General features: G+C 30.9%; 1 protein-coding gene across 1 annotated transcript in view; it reads right to left on the reverse strand.

The window, feature by feature from the left end:
* Positions 1 to 4,766: 4,766 nt before the first annotated feature.
* SdhA (succinate dehydrogenase, subunit A (flavoprotein)) overlaps positions 4,767 to 24,912 on the reverse strand; it is a 60,330-nt gene continuing 40,184 nt past the window's right edge. The window contains exons 7-16 of the mRNA XM_076469717.1: positions 24,223 to 24,371; positions 23,721 to 23,878; positions 23,376 to 23,511; positions 23,010 to 23,205; positions 20,365 to 20,565; positions 15,720 to 15,812; positions 13,467 to 13,565; positions 9,113 to 9,256; positions 5,702 to 5,815; positions 4,767 to 5,392 (exon numbers count right to left, since the gene is read on the reverse strand). Coding sequence (XP_076325832.1) covers positions 5,306 to 5,392; positions 5,702 to 5,815; positions 9,113 to 9,256; positions 13,467 to 13,565; positions 15,720 to 15,812; positions 20,365 to 20,565; positions 23,010 to 23,205; positions 23,376 to 23,511; positions 23,721 to 23,878; positions 24,223 to 24,371 — 1,377 coding nt within the window. The 3' untranslated portion in view covers positions 4,767 to 5,305. The remainder of the gene's footprint in view (positions 5,393 to 5,701; positions 5,816 to 9,112; positions 9,257 to 13,466; positions 13,566 to 15,719; positions 15,813 to 20,364; positions 20,566 to 23,009; positions 23,206 to 23,375; positions 23,512 to 23,720; positions 23,879 to 24,222; positions 24,372 to 24,912) is intronic.

Consider the following 24,912-nt stretch of genomic DNA (forward strand, 5'->3'; position numbering starts at 1 on the left):
TGGCCACTATGCACTAGACACTTAGCCCTTGTTTCTTTCTTTTATTATTGTTTTAATCATTATTACTTTTTTTTCTCTTATTGAATTATTATTCAAGTATTGAATAATTCTTATTATTACTACTTTTTTTCGTGTTACTACAAGTAGTAGTAGCATTCTCTCTACGAAGAAAAAGGAGAAAAATAATATATATATATGAAAATACAAAAAAAAAATGAAGAAAAAAAAAACAAGAGAAATAATAAAAGGAAAAAAAACAAAACTTGTTCGTCCATGCATGGACTGAGCCCTGAAATGGGCCTGAGTATGATGTTATACTTTTACTCTGGCCCAAAGCTACAAAAAAAAAAAAAAAAAAAAAACCCTAAAGACAGACGCTATAATCGTTTGGGAGGGAGGAAGAGGTCAAATGTACCTGACCCTCCTGGGTATTTAACATCAATACCCAAATACCGACACAGTGAAACTCCGTAAGAATTTGTCAATAATCAGTTTGCTGCTCTGTAACGCGTGATGAAAAGGAAGTGACGACCCTTTTGCACGAGGTTAACTTAATAAACATTCGGGCCATCTACTGGAACAATGAAACTGCCTAAGATAAGGAATATACAATCGATTTATTTTATAGTTTCTGAGCGTTACATATCGAGACGTTAGAAAGCAAGTCTAGCAAGCAAGATCAGTAACAAAAAGTAACTATCGTATTATTTTTTTAAGTAATACCCAAGAGAAATACATCAAAATACTTGAAGATTTTTTAAAAACAATTTTAAATCGATAGTCAACCTAAACAAGATGGCAGATGTTTATATTTTATGGGGAAAGGACGATATTTTGTACAAAAATAAAGTTTAGTACGTTCGACCCAAATTTTAATATAATTTCATTTAAAATTATTTCAACTGAATATGTTGATCTTATACAGTATTATTTATGAAACACCATTAACCTACTTATTGTAAAACAGCACAATAAATTCTGGAATTTGTTGTTTTTTTTTTTATTGTGAAGCCAAATTCACAGTTTGGAGTATTCGAAGCAGTTTCTAACAGAAACGTCATGCAATAAGCACTACATAACATTACAAAATTGACGAAGGGTTGAAATCTGGGAGTCAGAAATTAAGAAACCGATAAGAGCATAAAAAAGGTAAAACAACATAGTTGTTGGAGTTTTATATAAAAGGTGAAGTTGGTTTATTTAATAAGTGTTGCCATGTCCATGTATCTAGCATATGTTGGTACTGTTATTATTCTTGCCTCTTGAGATATCCTTGAGGCTGTAAAGAACATTCTGATATTGACCTGTGTTAATTGATATTGTGTTATATGTGATATTAACGAGGGAATAATTACACAAGTAAACATTTGGTGTGTATTCTATGTGTTCCGCTAAACGTATTTTCATGAACTTGGAAAAGTTACCGCAGGTTTTTCTACATAAATGAATGTTCAATATACAATGGAAGAAAAACAAATGAAAGTTGTCTTTAGTGTATTTATTGCTTAATACTTTCAATTCGTAAGTTATAAGGGCTGGTGGTACTATTTTATAGTTGTGAAGTTCTCAATAAATTTCTATAATTAGAGTCTTTTGGAGAATGACAGTTACCTTGCAAGCCAATTACAAAATTTACAATTTGTTTTAAAGGCAGACAGAAATTACCATTATAAAACATTAAAGAAATTCGTAAAAGAAAATAAGTGTAGAAACAAATGATAAAATTTAGTAAACGGCTTGTATTCAATTTGCGTTTAATTTAAAGCAATCACAAAGTTTTAATGATGGATGTGAACTATTCTCCTGTTAGTTGTTTCCACGACTACATTAAACAAAATGAAATGTATTGTTTTTTAAGTATTTGAGGCCTGGCATGGCCAGGTGGATAAGACGTTAAACTCGTAATCTGAGGGTCGGGGGTTCTAGTCTCAGTCACACCAAATATGCTCGCCCTTTCAGTCGTGGGGGCGTTATAAAGTTACAGTCAATTCCACCATTCGTTGGTAAAAGAGTAGCCCAAGAGTTAGCGGTGGGTGGTGATGATTAGCTGCTTTCCCTCTAGTCATGGACGGCTAACGCACATTGCCTCGTGTAGCTTTGCGCGAAATTAAAAAATAAACAAGGATTTATGATCGCATGTTTGAATTACGCGAAACAACAAACTTTGTTAAAAAACGCATGATTTTTTATTATTATTATTACATACTATTCTGCAGATATTGTATTGTGTGACATGATTACACGCGATCATTTATTTGCAGGAAGAATGACGAGGTAGGACAGCAAAACTTATTATTATTATTATTATTAAGGCAATCGTCATATAGAAGCTATTTCAGCTAAAACTATTCTAATAGTTGTCAATGTCAATCTGACATACATTTCATACGCATGTTAGATTTCTGGCTCATTATTTGATAGAAAGCCTGCAATCGTATGCTTTGCTAAGCCCATGCAAAACAAAACTGAAATGTTTGTATCTTAAGAGAACGATAATATTATTACTTTGTTCCCACTCTTACCTTAAACATTTAAAAACAGTTTTTACAGATGTAGGGAGAAAACACAGAAAAGTAAATTAGGGATCATTTAACTGAACTTGCATGTAACAGTGAAGAAAGTAAAGAAATCACACTTGAAGAAATTTCATAACCAGATTGTTTTCAGAAAACCAAAAGCATAGCATTTCATACTGAATATCATCAGGTATGACAGATGTACTTCCAGGCTAATAAAGAGCAAGCTCGAATTCCACCAGTGTAAAGGGATGATTATAGTCAGAGATGATCAGTCCAAAAGGAAAGACGTGATCTCTCTCCGAGAGTCTTAATGGCTAAGAATGTGGGAGATGAAGCAGAAGTACTAGATGCATGAGAAATGCTTTCATTGAGAATGCTGGCAATGCTCTGGGCACTAACAACTTCCTGGGCACTAGAGAACAAGAAAGGGGAGTACAAGTATACTGCCCACTAACATTCCAAATCTTGTCCCATATGACTTTGGAATTAGCAGTAGAGATGCAAGTTACTTAATCTGAGATTCCTTCTGGCTTTGACGTCAGAGAACGTGCACAGGCCTGCTTAAAAGTAACGCAGTTCAAAAATGTAGGAAAAATGACTGCTGGAAGCATGGAGAGATCTGCCTGCACTCTCACTATGGCAGTGGACTGGAGTCCATCAGCATATGTCCATGACAGAGTAGGGGGCAATAACTTCCAAGCCTCTGGGTACGAGATGTTATTCAGTCTTCAAGTGTTGCACCTCTTTCTCCTCCACAAACTCAGAGCAAGAACGGGTGTGAACCACTACAGTTAACACACTGTGGTTCCAGTTCATGCTTATAGGTATCATGGTCTTTGCCACCACAATGAGTACATGTTAAAAAACCACAACATGATGTCTTCAAGTGACTAAACTACTGCTGACACTAAAAACATCCAAAACGGTTGGGAAATGTATGGCCATACCTTAAACTTCAGATAACCTGCCTTTTCTGTGGGAGGTGATCATAGTGTTGTAAACAAAGTCAGAACATTTAGTAGGCATCATAATTCAGTCTTTACAAGTGGAGGTTCAGCAGGCTCCAGAAATGCCTTGGCCAAAAAAAAAAACTGGTGAGGACCTCCCATGCTGAGAATGTTCCAAAACCCTCTCAATCACAACACCTCTTGAGGAATTCAGGAAAGCATGGGGAGTAACCTTGATTGGTATGTTACCAATGCTCTTCAGATTGTGCTGAAGATATTTCCACCAAGATGTCTCCTGAGTGCAGCTTCTTTACCATCTTGGAGGAACCAAGAAGCCCCTCTAATCCCTTTTGAATGAAAAAGCAAGACATCTGCACTAAACATTTCTCATACTCAAGGTTTTGATTTGAACTTTGATGGTGACTGTTACAGAATCATCCATGTGTTGTAGTTTTCATTTTTTTTCCCCCATTTTTGTTCATGAATGGGGTTATCCATAAAACAAAATCATTTCAGCCCCCACCCACCATGGAACTCTATGAGGGAACACACTGCAATACCATACAAGAATATTCCAGCAATGGCAGGGTTTCATGAGCACTATACCAAACACACTAGCATCAGATGATGTCCAAAACACCAGTTGAAAACATCCAACTACAGGAATTCAAGGCCAAAATAGTGCATTAAGATTGGACCCCATCACAGGTTGCCACATAAAGCAAGCATGTGAGTGAATGTTCAAATTCCAAAGTAAATAAACTGAATTTACAGAACCTTCTCAGAGAGGTCCCTTCACTACATACAGGAATCCACCTTGAGGGGGACATTATGTTATTACATCATAACAAAACTGCTTACAAAACATCTTGTTGAGAGTTCATACAGGGCTAATAAACGACATGAAGTAATTGCATTTTAAGTATATAAATGTATATAATACACATTGCTTCAACTAAACCCTTGACTATTTTTTAAATAAAGAATTGGGTTAAAGACACCACACAAACATACTCTTTCTTGGTTTAAACTGTAAGTTATTTCAGTCAATTACAAATTATATGGCCTTACTTTGTTTTAGCTCTCAGAACACTAATTGCAATAATGTATGAAATACAGTACACCTCATTCTGTATATTGTGTTTTTAAATGTCTTTGCTAAACATCATACTTAACACTCCTTACTGACTTTAAATTTATTATTCTAATCAATATATTTTATTTTAAATATTTATAATACCAACCAAATATATTTCCACTACCAAGTTTCTTGCAAAATTAATGAATTCTAACAAATGTATGAAAACAAAAACTAATTTATTTCAGTTTACAATAATGTTTTCCAAGTTCATGCACAAACTAATTTTGTTCAAATGTTACTTCCTACAATTTTTAGATGTTGCTTTTGATCAACAAATGTATGTTTATCAATGTAAAATCAAACATCAGTATATAAACTCTAATACTGTTTGAACTGCGATTTTAAATAAGGCTTATATTATTAGTGTATATTGTAGATTTTGTGTAAAGGCAATAACAATAAAAAAAAAAAAAATGAACCCTTGAATATTAAATTCAATTACATTATCACAATCCAACTATGAAAAATGAATTATACTCAACATTACTTTTGTTACTATGATGTTTTTTTTAAATCTGTAAATGTTTTATCACATCTTTTCCTCAGGAAACCAGGTTAACACTAATTCAATAAAAAATGAACTAAATACTGAAACAGGTAGATGTCCCAACTATCAATTAACATACAAAGCAACTACGTAGATTAATTTTGTTTTTTTAATATTTATTACTGAAATTTAAAAAGTATTTGTTTATGGTCTAATAAGCTCGTACAGCTGGTGGTACCATACTGCATTCTTTCTCATCTAGGGTGTGGTCTATAACTGGCCTGTATTCCAACTGAACCTATAAATAAAGATAAAACACATTAGAGAAATTAAAATTTAAGCAGCCATATCTAAGAGAAACATTTAAACAACATGCTACCTTAGTCTAGATATTTCAAATTACTTTTATATGATCATGTCAAAACCAAAATTGGCCTAAAAAGTATTAATAATAATTGGAATAAAACCAACTATGTCAAAACCCAGAAAAATTCAACTCCCTCAAATCCACATTTAAGATTTAATGAAACAAAGTAATGATCAAGTTAATATAATTAAAAATTAACACAAATGCTATAAGATGATGAATAGGTAGGTTAACACTAACCTTCCCACTTGAAACATCCATTTTTGACAAAGTGTGTTTCCTCCAGTGTTCATTAAAATGTTTTTTATTTTGACCTTGGATTGACTTAGAATAGTCATACTCATCAATTCTTTCCTGAATTAAAAATTTTCATAATTAATACTACAAAACTATTAAACTTTCCACCATTAAATACAAATGCCAAAGTCTCAATTTCACTTTTCCTATTGTAAAGTTTTATACACATCCAATACTAATTAAACACATTATAACCTCTATTAAATTATAGATTATTTTATTACACAAGCCTTAACATTTTGGTACAAACTCATTACCTAAGAGAACACATGTCCTTAATATTTAAGTGGTTTCTGTTAATCTGTTATATCATGTACACTAATTTTTCAGGTTGGAGAAACTCTCCCTTGAATCTATAATCATTTACTTCAACATGCATTTAATGAATGTACTCGTCTCTCTCTCCCTCTCTCTCTCCAAACACTCTAAAAAAAAAAAAATATTTACATAAGATAATAAAGGCTTAAATAAGAACAGTGAATACTTGTGGCATGTGGGAGAATTTGGAATAGGGGCATTTAGAAAAACACTCAAGTTCCTACAGCAAAGTATGAAGCAGTAACAAACAACTTTGAAGCTGAATGCTGAAAAACAAGTATTTTCATTTGAACAAATTATTAGCTCATTGTTTGTTCAGTTTGGTTTCAAAAGAAGCCAAAATGAAAGAAAAAAATTATTATTAAAAGACAACAGCAAGTGAGAATTTCAAATACTACAACAGATTTTCATTGTATTTCTTAACTATGTAAAGGGCTGTGTTTCATGTCACCTTTGAGTTATTTTCAAAGTTTACAAGAAAACAATTATTAGCATATTTCAGTACAACAAGCATACATAAGTAGTTTATAAATCAAAATGTTTTAATATTTGTTTATGTTTCTTTATTTTGAAATAAAATGTATTTTTAAAAACTTTTAATTCTTCATTTTTGTTTACACATAATGCACAAGTGCTTTCAATGTTTCTTTTAGTTAGCTAGTGTAATGGGATTTGAACTACACTTATTTCAGAAAATATTTGTACAATTCCAATCTGCTGTTATAGTGTGACCTCCCTAACACTCCTATTGATTGATGCACAAGCTTTTCTGAATTCATGAGAAGAGTTCTGCTCATCTGTCCTGAACATTCAAGGCTGTTTTCAAAACTCCTATAAAAAGACATCTTTACTCTGTAACTTCACACTAATTAGAACTTATTGTTTAATAACTTAAATTACAGTTGTTTTGGGATGTTTATTTCAACGATTTATGTTTTAAAATGTGAATTTGGATGGCAAAATAATTTTTCTGTTGATAAAGGACAGAAGAACTTGAGGCTCAGTGAGCAAGTCCATGTGCTTACATAATGTTTGCAATGTGATGAATTGCTCTTCAGGCATAAGAAAAATTGACTGCTGTACAAAATAGGCAATACAATTACAAACAAGTAAAAAGGTAACCAGCAGAAACTTTAAATAGTGTAAAACAATATTTTGAAAGAAAATAGGAGTTAGAGAAGATTTTTTTCATAATTTTATAAATTCCATTTCAGTTTCACCATGTTTGTTTTCTCTACCTAATTGTAGCTGAAACACTAACAAAACAAACTTTTAGCATTGAAAACTTGTTAATATTCATACAAGAGGTTCTTGAGGTTATGCAAATTAAATCATGAGAATTTCAACATGAAAATGTATTTTTATTCTTAGCAATGAAAATCACCTTGTATCCAGACCAACGAGTCAGACTCCCAACTGAACAAACTTTTGGTAAAAAACACTATGTATACAACAGACTTAAACCTTTGTGAAGACACATTTAGTGCCTCCTACTTATAGTAAAACATTGCTATGTATAGTTCCACAAGACAAGAGACTGATGTTAAATACAGTCAGTAAACTGCTGCAGCAAAAAACTATAGATTACAGCTTGAAGACAATATTCAGCTAATATTTTTGCTTCATTTAAAATATAACTGCTCTCTTGCTTAGCACTGCTCAAGTCTTCTTTTAGAAAGATCATTTTCAACATTAAGTTAAGCTATGCTAAGTTTGCATTGCTACACTTGCCCAATATTTGGCACTAGTTGACCAATAATTGTGCTATTAAGAGATTTTATACAAAGTACGTCACATTATCCCAGTTTTGTCTTGCAATAAATGGGCTTTATAAAAACTTTCACTTCAAAGCTTTTTGAATAAACTAAAGAAACAAATGCTACTATGGGTATACAGATTACTAACACTCAATAAGCCTTTTACAAAGGTTTTGCAAACCACAGTGAAAAAAGGTTAAGAAACATTGTTATACCATAAAAACAAGTTTTGTATTTCTCTATGGTGTGTATAAAGGCTTGAGATACTTTAAATACTCAAATTTTAAACTTCAGTATTCTTTTATACTGTATTAGAATTTTATATTAAACATTTTCCCACAGAAAGGATGCAATTAACATTTTACAACACTGAGACAAAGATTCTTCATAAATACAAGCAATTATGAATAGGAAATGAAAAATTTAATATTACAAAAGGATTATGGAAAACTATATAATCTTTTAGCAGTATGGTAAATTAATGTATCCATTTTTATAGGATAGAAATTGCATCAATTTCTTACTAATTGTGACAGCAGACAAAATTTAATTTTATTATAAAATTTTGTTGAGAAAAATAGTTATTGTTTAATGCTATACATGCAAATTATATCTAAACCTTGTCCTTGTTGACAGCTCCACATTCTATAACTGATTTACAACTTATAATGGCACAAGCAGTTATAGGCATGGTTTAAAGCTGTTAAGATAAATGAAGTCATTCTGAAAAGAAAATAGGAGGACTTCAGATTTATTTTCTATTACTTTGTGGTTATAATAGTCAAACTGACAAATCTCATTTTGAGATGGGGAAAGAGTACCTGATAAAATAAATTGTTTAGAAGAAAACAAAACATTTAAAATGTATTAAAAGTGTTTTAGAGAAAATAAATCTCATTTTTCAGATGAAGTATTTTAAATCTTAACATGAGATCACTTTGCACACAGTCTATTAAAAACAATACTAGACATACTTAGAAACAGATCTTTGATTAAATATTTTATTAAAAACTAATTATTTTGTGTTAAAGATTCCTATAATGTGTACAATAAGTCTAAATTTTGTATAGGTACACTCTTCATTAAAAATTGTACATAATTTTAATATTACAAGTAAAAGTGGTCCCTGGGATCAAGTCTGTATTGAGACAGTTAAAAGAAAGTATTTTTCGCTAAGTTTTCAGGCATAACATTAGCTTAAGTGTAATGAAAAACAACAATTACATGCCACAAAATTTAATGTTTATGATGAAGATAACAATTAGATAAATATGCATACCTTAAAATCTTCCCGAGCATGTGCACCACGACTCTCCTTTCTTGCCTCAGCTCCATAGATTGTTTGAAGTGCATTGAGCATGAGGTTCTGCAGCTCCAAAGTTTCAACTAAATCAGTATTCCAAACCATTCCTCGATCACTTAACTGAAACCACAGAGAAAACATTGAAGCATTAAACTGAACTATTCTACAGAGGGAAGAAATAATGTAATAAAAGACATGTGCTGGAACACTCAACATACATTCTTCTATATATGCAACTATCCAATATTTTAGTTCAGTGCTTTGTGGAAAAACGAAAATAAAAACTTTATAGCTTGTATTGTCCAGAAAAAAAAATATTTTGAACCGAGAGGTTTGGAAAAGTATAAATCAATGTTTTAAAACATGCTATAATCAAAGTAAGCACCATTTGCTTCAACACACTTTTGCCAATGTGTAAATCAGTTTCTACAATCAATGAAATCCTTGATAGCTTCTGCAGCTGCTTGGTTTTGAAAGCATTTATTGTTGAAAAAGTAATCAGTGCTTTAAAAACATAAAAACCTGTAGGCAAGATGCCTAAGGCAGAACCTCAATTCCAAGTTCGTTCAATTTTTGAAGAGTTATCTTTGACAGGTCTCTTAACACCAATTTTGTTGATCTTTGGTCAGCTCATGCAGAACCCACTTATCCAACTTTTTCATCTTTACAATTGCACTCAGGTAGTTAACAATGCTTGATTTGCTTGTGCCTAGCTTTTCTGCAAGTTCATGTACTGTTTTACAAGGGTCTGTTTCAACTTAATGAATTCCTTCCATGACCTTTGTGGTCTCCAAGACTTTCATTTCCATGTTAAAACCTTTGGAACCAATGCTGAATTGTGCATTCAGTAACAGATCCATGGCCAATTGCCTGGTTGATGTTTCATGTAGTTGCTGTAGCTTTTCATCCAAGTTTGAAGCCAAAGAAAAAATCAGACGAAAGTTTTTTTTGTCCATACTGCCTCAGGGGTAACAAAACTTACTCTGAGTAGAGTTGAAACAGCAGACAATTTAGACACAATGAAAGAAACAAACATTGGATTATACCAACCAACAGTAAGTTACTCAATATTCAGCTTCTAAAATGTCATTGTGTGAATTCTGACATTTATTTCTGGACAACATCATTTCTTTAACCTCCTATTATGTTCAGAATTAGGCATGTCTAATGTTTTAAAGGTCATGTTGACCCAATACAATTCAAACTGTCAATCCTAATACACTAAAATAAAAAAATTAATAAAAAAAGCAAAAGTTTTAAAATTAAACATGAACTCTTGTTGTAATAAAAGAAAGATATTTATTGGTAATATAATAGAGCCCAGTGTCAAACCAAACAGAAACAAAACATAAAAGGTTAAGAGTGCAGTATTTTCAGGTAAATTATCTGTAAATAGTATTAGATATGTACACTTAACAACAGATATGAACAGAAGGATAAATTAAAAGTATTATTTCATACTTTATCTACTATTAGAGGTTTAAGTTCTTAAATAGTCAGACTGGACAAAGCAAGTGATACAGAACGAAAACCAAACAGAAACACTTAGTTAAATTGGATGCTGTACAATTGCCTTTACATTGAATTTGTGAATTAATTAACCAATTTGTTTCATTACTGATGTCTTCTTATCAACTGACTCACTTGAAAACCTGCATAATTCTTAATGCTTTTATACTTGAACCTTTCTCCACAGGCATCTTTTTCTACAGTCATGAGGTTTTAGTGAGTTACTTCCAAGACTTAGAGAAACTATACCAATACACATAGCATGAAAATGTAGCTAATTCATACTTTAACACTTGCAAGTTTTAAAGTTCTTACTTTTGTAAGGCAAAAAATGTTTCTAATGTGAGAACTGTGACATTTGCTTTCTAGACATATCCTCAACTTTATTTTACACTCCTCTTGAATCTTGTTTAGTTACAGAGATGAAAAGAGACTCCTCTGTGTTCTTTGAAATTTTTTGTATGGTACAAGTTTATTATTAATCATAGCAACTAAAACAAAAATAGGGAACTTTTTTACGCAAGATTAAATTAGCTGAAATAATAAAATTTGTTATATGTACACATATGAGCATCTCATGAGTGATGTAATTTGGTAGTGTAACACAAGTTGCACATTCATCAAGTGATTTGCAACTTATAATAGAACAGTAATGGTAAAAAAATTTATGTACAAATAAATGTATATTGTTAAAAATATAAAAGTTATTTCAGATAAACAAATGTAGTTTCATCTCACAGTATGAAGTCATTCAGAAATAAAGAAGAAAGAAAATTTAAATTTTTATTTTTGTGGTTACAAGGTCAGTTAAAAATTTATCAACTTTGTATAAAGTTAAGGTAAACAAAGTAAATGATAAAAGTAAAAATTGTAATGAAAAACACATTTACAATTATTTAAGAGGTTTCACAGTTTATACAAATAACATTAACAGATTTTTTGAAGTGAAGGAAAGTACTTTTTAATTTTAACAAGAGAATTATTTACCACTCAGTATACTACTGTAAAAATACTGTAATATTCAAATTTTTAGTAAAAAAATACTTCATTGAGTCTCTCCACCAAGGCTCAGTCAATTTTTCTGTTCGTGTGAACTCCTTGCAGTCATTTGAAGTATTTATTGATTTAACACTCGATTTAACTTTTGATGTAGTATGCACACTTTTACAAACTTTGGTAGTTTTTCAATACACATTACAAATGTTTCATACATATAGTCATATTTTAAAGTATTTCAAATAAACTAAAAAAAGATTTGTCTGAACATAGTCTTTGTCTTGAACAGTCTGTGAAACAAGAAATTTATGTTACTTAAAATGTAAAAATACATTTCTTCACCTCAGAAACCTCAAATTTTGTGTAATCTCTAAAACCTCATAAATACATTTCAAAAATTTTGTTTTCAGTAAAATGTATTTTATCTACACCAACTTTACACAAAATGTGCAACTTGATTGACCATGTAAAAAAGCAACATGAATTTAATTATCCATTTTTTCTTTCTAGAAGGACTTACCATTGTAACATGAAACCACATTAATTTACCCTAAGTAGCTTTAAACCCTTAACAATATACATATATTTATAATTAAATTTTAATGTTTTATTGCCTTTTGAATCATGTCTAGCTACTATTTGTGCCATAAGTTTTATCAAGTTAATGGAAGTTTTGCATTAAATTTTATTCAATAATGTACGAGAGAAGACATACTAATAATATGCAAAAAGCAAACAATTCCCATTCATCATCACAATTTTTCTGGCTTTCTAACTATGCAACAAGAATTGCCACTAGTTCATCTATGTTAGTCATATTGTTTCTTGTAGGAATAAAGTTTGTGATGAAAGAAAGATTGACAACTCTCCTTTCAGAAAACGTCACTTGATAGGTGAAAACTTTTGTTTTCAATAGGTTAAGTAGAAAATGAAAGTTAAGAGAGCTATTAATAAATTCTGAAAGAGGTTGCTGGGTGGGTTTGGCAAGGGGTCATTTTCTATTTGATGGTTCTATAACCAAACAAAGTTGAAGGCTATAGAAGTTTTACCTGAGCAATTACTATTTCATTTACCACACCTCCAACAAGCATGAAATTCAAGGTAAAGTACTCAATATAAAAGGTAAGAAGAGGAGATGCCTAGAGATAATGTGACATTATCACACTAGGGGAAAATTTGAGATTTTAGGTACTGCTGTATACAATTAACAACTTAAATCTTATATACTATTAAAATATGGATTACTAATTAAGACAACACTAATTGGTATAGCATAACACAAGTAAGAAGTTTAATAAAATTTTGAATACAAGTCACTAAAACCTCGTGGCATGCATAGCAAATGATGCTTAGGTGAAAAGGATTAAAACGATCTGATGTTTTATGTAAAGAACTTGTAAATGTTCATTACAAGTCTTTCAAATTTTGTGAAGGCACACAGAGTATTAAAAGTTATAGCATGGAAACTATGAGAAGCACAAGTCATTATTAAGGACAGTCAATCCAACTACCCTATTAGCAAACAGGAAAAATCAACTATATTCTTATTCAATATACAGGAGGCTGTAAACTTGAAATATCACCTGCTCTACCAGATTTTTTATACAATGTGTAACTTTATAGCAGCATCTTAATCTAAATCTTTTACTAATGCCTAGTTGTAGTTGAATTACATTTAAGTAATGAGAGACATATATACTTCTTGCACTTCAGACTATATATCTAAAAGATGCAGGTAATCCTGAATTACATTGTAGTTACAGGTATAACTACAAAACAGCTTTATGCTACAAAATACCCCCCCCCATGAATCCTAAAAAGTTACCTTAATATTCTCCAAAGCTTTATACAAATCACTCATCTTATTACAGCCTTCCTTCAAGCTGTCACCTGTTCTGAAAACTGCAGCATGGGTTTGCATGGTCTATTCAGAAAGAAAAGAAAATTATTTAAGAAAGAACACAACAGGACTGATTGTAGCTTAATAACTTTATAGCAACTTTCATGTAACTTAAAGAATAGTTTTTCTGCAATTTCAATAATACAAGTTTGAAAGCTGTTAATACAGAAGTGAGTATGCTGACAGAATCAAAATAAGGCCAAAGACTTCTTAAATAGTTATATTCCTAATAATCAAGTTTAACCACTTAAAATTTTGTTTTGATTTACATGGTATGTTAAATTTAAAGTTCCATTTCTACCACAAAAACCCTATTTAGCAAAGTTTTACAAAAGTTATACTAAGACAAATAACAAAATCCCCAATAGTCACAGCTGCAATTAGATATCAAAACCATCAAGAGAGGGAGCCACAAGACAAACATTTGTTCCTGAAAAAAACACTTCAAGCCATTCTATAAGCCACTGTGCCACAGTGAAATATCTCATTCTTCTAGAACTATAATAATAAAAGTCTCATAACACTCCTTCACTCCTTGCCAATAAAACACCAAACAATCATAAACTATAGTTAGAAACATGCATTATCATTAACTTCTGCTGAAACCCATGTGTGTAAAATCAGTACGTTATTCAATTATAATTACATCCAATCTATAGTTGTGGTGGAACAAAATATATCAGAACTATAATCTGACATTGTTTAGCATTTAAGACACAATGTGATGTCACCCTTATTGATTTTTTTTAGCATTGACATCCCTATATTTTTTTTTTTTTTTTTTTTTTTTTTTTTTTATAATTACTGGTTAGAAATTTATTTTTAAGTTTATTTCTTCAATTGCAACAATCGTCCTTTTCAGTTACAAATTGTAAATAAGAATAAATATTTACTGGTAATGTAGAACATTTCTAAATGATGAAAAATGGAAAATCATCAAGACATAACACCAAGTTACTATTTTTATTTTAATACAGGGTTTCTAGAATACCTCAGAAGAACTGTAATTGCATAAACCAAGATACAAGTTCGATTGTCTAAAGCCCTATACAAGTTAATTTATATCAACTACAGGCTGCACTTAATAAAGATTTACTGATATTAACATGTGTTTTACTTAGTTTAGAAATTAGTTTAAAAAGGGCTAAACTTTACTGTATTAATAAAAACCTTTAATACTTTGTAGAAGTTGTCTAATAAAATATATTTACATCTAGAATTAAATCTACATTGAAATGAAGTTGGCACACAACATACTATTATTATGCATGGATGAACATTTACATAAAACAAATCTTCATGGGTAATTAGTCAGAACTGTACAGACAGACATTTAGGCCAAGACACTTCTTTCATTGCCTCTTTACAAATTATATGAAAGAAATGTTATGCTACAATATATCTATTATACAATATTTTTGAAGTAGTCTTAAGTCTATTATTTTCACTTAAATACTGATATACACTTGATATCTGAAAGATATGCTTTGAGATAGTTTAATTTAGATTTTCTTAACTTGCTTTATTTGAGATTTCCTTTTTCACACAGATTACAACATTAAGCAAATTCTCAAACTTTGTAATGTAACAGTTATTTATACCAATGTACTATTAACATTACTTCAGTTATTTGTTTCTTATTCATTCCATGAAAGAAAAGTTATTTATGAAATTATGATTTCAGTTGGAAATCAGCAGCACAAATAATGCTAAAGCCATTTTCTTCACAAAAACTTTGTTTTTACACTTATAGTGACATAATTACTACTACTAGTGTCCAACAAACAGTTGTCAGAATACCATGCTTAGAGAATAAATAAAAACAGTAAATCCACATTGTTATAAAAATTACACTACCAAGGAGTCTTAGGAGATGTTTTACTACTAAATTGACCATCAGATTCAAGTCACATTTGTATTCACACTTGCCATTTTACTAGCAGTAAGACAGTTCACAGGAACTGTACATTTTAAATAAAGAAAAAGTGAGCTGGGTACCAATCAGGTGAAAATGCACCAATAACACTGGATTTTACAACTCCGAAGAAGTGAGCATATACTGGTTAACACATGCCTATATAACAAAGATTACACAACTCATTTGTATCAAGGAACGTGCAGGGAATGTACATACTTCACAAGCTGAGAATACTCAACCAGATAATTGTGCAATCTCACCTTCTGCATCTTAGCCCTCAGTTCAGATGTTGATATGGAACCATTAGCATATCTTAATTTGTCCAAGTTGGAAACTGACTCCTCACCAGCATTCTAAAAAGATAAAATTATCATTTTGTCAAAAATGTAGAAATATAAATACAAGTAGCATTCAACAACTCTGAAAATTGAAAAAGCCAAAAAATTATTTTCTTTGTTTGAATATAATGGGATGTCTATTTAAATTTGTTCCACTTTAACCATAACCTTTATATTTCACTTGCATAAATCCTGCTTCATTTATTAGTCAATTTTAATAAAACTGTACAAAATACATTTTAACCTTATGAATACAAATAGAACAGATTGTACATAAACATTTTTAGTTTATTAAAATTTAATTAAGCCAGTTTATTATCAACTTTTACTTGTTACATATACACAACCATTTAAGTTAAATGTCAGTATCAAGTTTAGAAGTGATAGTTTATTGCACATTTGTTTTGTAACTGTGTACAAATCTTACATTGGGTAGCTCCAGCACTGTGACTTGGTGCTTGTGTTAAGTAGTGTTATAAGAACCTTCCAAGTTTTTTTCTTGTTGCTTTGACTGAGAATTAGTACTTCATATTTAATATAAATATGCATCCAAAATGTAGTTTTAGCAAGTGCAATAAAAAGATACATTTAGATAACTAGAGCTAGATTGTGCATTTGTAAGTTTAGCCATAGAGAGTATAGTGGTTTGTTCTGTTGGGTTTTTTAAAGAAAAAAAGTATTGTAAATTGTATTGTAACAGTAGAAAAAAAGAATTTGTCTTTTCAATTGTATTCTAAAGTAAATTAACAAAGTTTTGTGTATTTTTGATGAAAAAATTATTTAAGGCTTGAATACAACTGCAGTAACAAACATGTACCTTAAGTTAAATTATCACCAACTGTATTATAACAGAGCAGAGATCAGTTTGGTTCAATTATATTACAACACAGTGGATAAAACAGACTGTGTGGACTTTGACAAAAAGAAATGATTATCTAAATCTGTGGATACAACTGGTGTTAAATGTGTAACAAACATTTGCATATGTGTGACTTGTTTTCATATATTGTTTTAAAATAAATGGACTGTACCTTGTTTATTGTTAAAATTTACTGACAAGAAGTCACAGAATTTTGATCACCCATATAAAATTTGACAATACCAATGAACTTAAAATTAAAACATTTTATTTCTAATTCAACTTTTTTTACATTATGGCCTAGTAAACACAAAAAAGGAAATCAAAATTAACTTACCCTTTCCTGCCTTTGTAAAATAATTTTAATATGAATGTATATTTGTTTATCCTAAGTAGCCTTAAACTCATAATAAGATACATCTACTTATTTGTCATTGTGGGGCTTCGAGACATGTTCAACTGCTATAACTTTTAAATCACTTGGTGAACAGGGAGCTCATGTTATACCATTTAATTACATTACCAGCTAGTCATTAATTACAATACTCACGTGCATGCATGCCTGTCAAAACATTATTATATTATTTACTGAATTAACCTTAAATAACCTAGAGAGATCCTATTTTTACATTTTATTTGCTTTTATAATAAATAATGTAAAAAATTGAGAAACTTGAAATAAAAACATTCTTGCTACAAATAAAGATGCTTAAACCCTCCCTATTTTGCACTAATACTAGAACTGCACTAACTGTTAATTATGTAATGCACTAAAGAACAGAATAACAGCATCTAAAATGTATACAATTTCCCTTAACTATCATAGCTGTTTTAGCTCTCCAACTATGCAACAAGAACCACTACAAAATCATCCAAACTAGTCATTATCTTTCTCATGGGAACGAAGCTTGCACAAACAGTGAAACTGACAAGTCTCCATTCAGAAACAATGTTGAACAATATGTAATTTCATAAATGGAAATGCTGACTTTCTATTGGATACAGATAGTGTGGAATTAAAAAGGTAAGAGAACTTATTCAAGTCCTGTGAGAGAGGATGTGACAGGTGGATACTGAAAGAGGAGTCTGATTTTTTTATTTGATAGTTCTGTGATCACATGAAAGTGACAGCTATGAAAGTTGTGATTTGTCTGAGCAATGACTATGTGTAGTGAGCAATTTACACTGAATTTTGTACTTAATGGAGGGACTGTAGATAAAAACAAAGATTCTTAGAGAAAATGTCATGTGTCACATAAAGGAAATTCAGGCTTTACTTGTTTTCAACATGGTCTTAAGAAATTAAGAACTAAAACCTTGTATGCTCTTAAAATATGGATTATGAGAATAGAGTGTATGCTATACTAATTGGTATAACAAACAAAAAAAATATATCAATACAATTTTTAATGTGCAAAGAACTAAAAACAAAAGAAAATTGGATATTTACAAGCCAGAATATAAAATTTCAACCCCTTATCTTTTACTACATTTGTTCAGCCCATAATGAGACATCCTTCTCATGCATCTAAGAAATATCAAATACCAAATATCAATTCTCTATTGGTTATAAATATTTCTATAAGAGTATTCATGTGCATAAATAAGACAACTGTCCATTTTATTTTAGCTATAAAGCCTAATAACTTGCTGGGAAGATGCAATGTGTTTAGAATAGTGATGTTTCTCCAAGGAGTAATGGTACTTTGTTTTTTATACATAGAATTGTTAGAAAGGCAAAATGTTAACATTTTCCTAAACTGAAATGTATTTCCAATACTACTTACCTGCTCCAACAATACAGTTGTTCTTCAACATCAGCTTTGCCTACCTAACTTTTGGTCTCACAAGCTCCAGTGTTTATTCCCCCACTTAATACTTTTATCAATATCTATTTTGCAAATTTCTTCACCATCATCCTATCCTGGTACTGTATATTAGCACTTCACTTAAATAATGTAATCACTTTTTTGAAACCCACACCAGTTCTTAGTGGATGGGCAGGGTGGGAGATTATCAGTGGAGGTATGCATTATTACAAATACATTTTCAGTTTATGAAAATGTTAAGAGACAAAACATACCATCCACTGATGATATAGCTAGAATCCCATATTGAGAAGGTGGATGAGAAGATGCAGGCATGATCCAAACAGAAAACATTTGAATAGAACAGTGTTGTTCTAAGATAAAAGTTGAGACAATCACTACAAAAGGAGTTGAAGTGGGTCACATAACACTTCCAGATCAGACAGGCCAAAACAAATGATCAGATTATAATCAAGTGAGTAAATGAGAAACAGATGACAAAAGATGGATGTATCCTATTCCCAGTTGCCAGAGGACCTGTCAGGATATAACAAAATTTTAAAAAGGAAGATTAAAAAAAAAAAAGTCCTGCAAACATGCCAACAACTCCCAACTTGTGACATCGACATGTCTGCAGCCAAAAAATAATTTCATTAGAAAAGAAAACCAAGACAAGCAAACAGACAAAAGAGAGTACAAGGTATTATCCATTTCATTATATGACAGTAAATCTCCCAGCTTGAACCATAAAACAAAAAGTATACGAAGAGAAATTAAATATTCCCCTATCCCTTCCACCACTAAATTGAAAGAGTAGGCTCAAGAGGGGGAGACCCCCCACACACACAAAACCTCACAAATCTAAGTCATTAATTGAACAAAAGTAGGAGGTTTATCCAAACAAAACCTGTGAGAAGCTAAGTAAACAAAGGAGTCAAAAAATAATCTAAATCCTCCTCAAAAGGAAACTTTGGAAGCCCCTGGGAAAAAAACACCCCAGGCAAAAACAAACATCTTCAATTAGCAGATAAAAACATACAGTCCCCTAAAAGTGATCCACACCCTGACCACAGACAGATGCTAGATAACAAAGGAAGAGTAGAAAAGGTCAGAGTAGCCACTTTGCTGATAACAGTATAAAGGAACTCATACTTGCAAATATCACATTGCATCTAAATGTTTTTTTAGAAACTTAACAGAATAGCTTATATTGTCAGCAGATGGCAAGTATGTTTTGGAAAAAAGTTATAGTAGGCAAGACATTATTCTAGTACCCAATATACTTTTTATGGTCTCAAATGTATATGCAAAAACCATGCTAGTTATTTTTGGATGATAATATAGTGAGAAAAAACACATCATGAACTCAAATGCAAAAGACCTCAAAGTTAAAGCACACAAATGTATTGTCTTTCTTATATTTTAAATTAAATGAAACCAATTTTGGAACTTTAAGGGACAAAACTATTTAGTATAAATAACTGCCTTTTACAATTTGCTGTCATTGTAGAACTAAAAATGTTTGACATTTCCATATTTTTTGTTACAGAAGATTTCTTTACAGATAGAATAAGAATAAATAAAGTATAAATTTTTATCAAGATGACTTATTTCAGGTTTATTTTACTTGCATAACATATAGTGACTCCTAACTGAATATTAAGGATTTCTTTTTTTTTTTAAATAATGCAACTTCAATAAAAATATTTATATGTTATGTACAATAAACTTGTAATGTTTATGAAAAGTTTACCAAATTTTATGAAGGTACATATAGTAAAAGATGAGTTTGTATAGTTTCAGGTTTATGACATTGGTCAAAGTTACCAAATCTGTTTACATAACGTTAAGCTCACCAAATAACTTAATTTATAGGAGTTTGTTTTTGAAAATAACCTACTGGTTTGATCTCTCCAATGGGGTCCCCTGGTTTATTCTCTTCAGAAATGGAGAAAGCACAAGCTCTGCCAAAGACTACCAGGTCTAGCAAGGAATTAGCTCCTAGTCTATTGGCTCCATGTACAGAAGCACACCCTGCTTCTCCACATGCATACAGTCCAGGCACTATTTTGTCTCCTTCTCCTGGTGAATAGGTAAGTGCCTACAATAAAGTGCAACATCCTGATATGAGATTACCTAAAGTCTAATAAACAATATTTTTAAAACTTATTGATAAATGTATTAAAAACAATACACTTTATATTAAAATACTTAAGATGAATATCATGATTCTTAAAGATTAGCCATGGTATAATGTTAACTACAGAAACCTTCTATACTTTAAGTTTACTAACAAAACAATAACCAGAAATTTACTATTGTTAATTTCCATGTCCCAATATAATCAAGTTATGCCACCAATAGGACTATTAGATGCCACTTCTCTTAAAGATTAAAAATGTATAATAATATCATGCTTAATACAGTTGAAGGAGCACCTTATTATGAAAAGATAAGTTTTGATATAAAAAAAAAACTTGAACAAATGTAAATCACCAAGTTATCTTTTCAGCAAGTACCTTGCTTGAAACATGTCACTTTAAAATAACTTATTTTGTTAAAACAGACAATTTTGTTCTAACTGTATTGTTGCTATTAACCATTTTTACAAGGAAAATTTCCATACAGCAACCAAACCATAATATTTTAAAATAGACATTCTTATCATTGCAAATGAAAAGTGAGAATGTCTGTTTAGCTTTAACATTCACCATAAAGATATACAAATGAAATATACAACTTTCACATCCAGTAAAATGGCAACTACCAAGGAGGTATGAATGAAGAAGCAGTACAAGGATTTTTTAAGCATTAAATGTTAAATGAATAAATGGAAAAGGTTTTGCTTGTAAGAAATATTCCAAGTGTGACTGAGAAACAAGAATATAGCAAAGATAAAAAAAAACTTGGGTGCATTCCAAGGTGAGCTAAGTGAACCCATTAAAGATTCAACAATTCTTGAAATTGTTTTGGATATATATATATATATATATATTGAAATATAGTTCATATTTACTTGAGAATGTATAGCTATTTATGTAAGCTGATATATTTATAAAACAGCAAAACACCTACATTTGAATATAGGTATGAAAGGCTTTAATTGGTATCTGCAGACCAGTTTGGCAAGTAAAATATTAATAATACATTGAAAGTCCAATAAGATATTTTTTTTTGTCAAAACACTGGTCTAGCTTTAAATGTCTCAGGACAGATCTTGGACTCAACACTGTCACAAACTGAAATAGACACTGAAACTTGTTTAAAAAGAGAAAGCATAGAACAAGGAACTACTTGTATTTAAGTGGGAACAAGTTAGTAAATAACAGTATACTGCTCCACTGTAGAATGCTATAAAAATTAATGAGTCTTTAACAACAACAGATACTGACATCATTGTAAAAATGACTGAAGAAGTGAAAACATTAAACTTCACTTCACTAGCAATAATGACACCAGCTTTCACAATAGAATCAACAAAAGATGTAATTTGTAGATTTGGACCAAAACAATGATATATATTGGCCATGTTGTTTAATGTTATATTGCTGCTAATGATATTTTCAAGAAGAGTAATACAAATTGAAAGAACTCCATCAAATAAAATCACATCAAAAAATGACTAGCAACATCATGCTTCTCAGTCAGCCTCTTCTTCCAAAACTCTCCAACATCACTACAAAAAATGGCCAATATTATGCTTTAGTTAACCTACTAACTACAAGGAACAATACTTCCAAATAAATAATAGAAGATAGCTTTATTCTATGCATTTCATAAACTTCTTCTTCTGCTCTCTTCTATGATGTTAACTTTAGATCACAATTCCAAAGTATGGTAGAGTATGGGAGAAACAAATCTTACTATTCAACAGTGTCCTTTATTTATAGAAACAAAACAGATTTATTAGAAGTAGCTCTAATGGACTTCTTAGAAATGAATGTTTTTACACATCAGATGTCCAAAAGGTTCTGGACAAATTACCCCTCCCCCATGAAGGTACTAAAATATTTCCTTTGTTCAGTAATAGTTGAAAAAAAACTCATGATTTGTGTTATAAAAGTCCAAGGAGAACTTCACTTTACAAGATTGAGCAAGTTCATAATCTAGATGCATCTTGGAACAAGTGTTTGAATTATTGAAATTGATTGTGCATAGCAAAATATTTTTCTCACATCACCACTATCATGATGGGCCATGGCCCAAAGATCATGTCATCACATTTGTTGACTCCCATTCAAAATTCTAGCTACTAAAATTTGTGTTTAAAACTGTTTTAGTTACTTCATAATTCCTTTCAAAATAAACAACTAATATATAATCAGCAATACACTAATAGCTTTACACTTTGAAAAAAATACCACTGTTTCTAGTATGTTGAGGTTCCAGAAATAAGAGCTTTAGTTAAAAAGAGCCTACTACACTGCAACTTCATTTTGATTTTTATATGATGTTTAAATACATTCTGCATAGAACCAAGTTACTAAACTTGTGTTTTCACTTGAAATACAAATATAAAGGATACAGCTAAATGCCTTCACTCACTTGTCCCTTGTAATTAGTTGGAACTCCTCCCATGTTGTAATGTACTGTTGGAAGAACAGGAATTGGCTCTCTGGTGATATCAACCCCAGCAAAGATCATAGCAGTTTCAGATATACCAGGTAATCTAGAAGCTAGCTGTTCTGGTGGAAGATGGTGAAGCTGGAGGTAGACATGATCCTTTTCTGGCCCTACACCTCTACACAGAAAAATATTTAGGTAAAAGTGCATTGTCTTTACTGTATTGCAAAATTGGATTATAGCCTGTAAGAGAAAACTATAGCAAATAGCACAGTTACACATTTGGTTAATCAAAACAATTATCTGAAGATAATGAAAGTTAATTGTGTCTTATTTATTTAAACTTACCTTCCTTCTCTTATCTCTATTGTCATTGCTCGGGATACTACATCCCTGGATGCCAAATCCTTAGCCACAGGAGCATACCTTTCCATAAATCTTTCACCATCACTGTTGACAAGGAAACCACCTTCACCTCTGGACCCTAAGAAAATCAACAGAAACAAAACAAACGTATGGACTTTAAAATTATTTATACATAGTGTCTTTAAAATAAGATTATGAGAGGGTAGTTTATTTTTCAAATACATAAGGTTATTACACCCATTCATTATGTGGAAACTAACAGTTTCTTTAGAAGAAAACATAACTTTCCTTACTTATGTCATTATAATAAATTAGCAAAAACAAAACCTTCTGTTATCAAACAGCCTGCTCCATAGATTCCTGTAGGATGAAACTGCACAAATTCTAAATCCTGATTCACAAGTCCAGCACGAGTTACCATTGCTGTTCCATCACCAGTGCAAGTGTGAGCTGAGGTACAGGAGAAATATGCTCGACCATAACCTCTATAATAATTCAATACAGAAAATCAAATCAGTTTGATTGATCACCTGTAATAACATTTAAGTATTAAAATTGATTAAAAACACTTGGTAACTTAACAGTATCAAGGAATGACTACATTGGGAAATAAATCTTAAAGTTTCTACAACTATATTGTTAAATGGTCCACTTTCACAATAATAAAAACCTATACCTTACTATTTTATAAGTATGAATTATTATACTAGTTAAACATTATGCTTACATTCTTCTTTGTATTTCACATGATCCTACAAAATATAATTTTTCAACAGTTTTTCTTTATTAAATAAATGTTATTGTGAATGAAGAATACTCGAGTATTTACCCAGTAGCCAGAACAGTATTCTTAGCTCTAATTCGATGAAGTGACCCATCTTCTAAACACAGAGCAATAACTCCACGACATTCTCCTCCCTCCATCAATAAATCAAGAGCGAAGTATTCCACAAAAAAATTGCAATTGTAGCGGAGACTCTTTAAAATATATTTAAAAAAAAAAATTAATTAATGCCAGCCAGATAAGAAAGTCTTTACAACAACTGAAATGTAAATTTCACATAACCACTAAGTGTCAGAAGACCTTTTCTGACTAGTTAATAATAAATCAACCATTTATATAACTGCCTTTAAACCTTATTACATAATCTTTAATTCATCTTTTAAACAGTGCAGTCTTCAGCATCAATTAATGAAGAACACCAGATCAACAGTTTATTGTTTCACAAGAACATCTACAAAGACTATTATCCAAGTTAAAAAGGTTCGTAACAGGATTCTAATTTACAATTTTTTATTAAATCCAAGTTTTACAAGAACTCCTGCTCATTTTATTACACCTCTGACTTTAGAACTGTAATTTCCTCCATTTACTTCTTTTAGTTGACAACGTGAAAGACCTACTTTATAATTAGCAGATGGTTATCAGTTTTGTTTGTCTAAAGAAAACTTAGTATTTTTAAATCATAATACATGATATTAAATCCCTACACATAGCACAGAAAAATTCTTTAAGCTT

Source organism: Tachypleus tridentatus, chromosome 12 (assembly GCF_004210375.1).
Source record: "Tachypleus tridentatus isolate NWPU-2018 chromosome 12, ASM421037v1, whole genome shotgun sequence".
In the NCBI taxonomy this organism is placed as follows: Eukaryota; Metazoa; Arthropoda; class Merostomata; order Xiphosura; family Limulidae; genus Tachypleus; species Tachypleus tridentatus.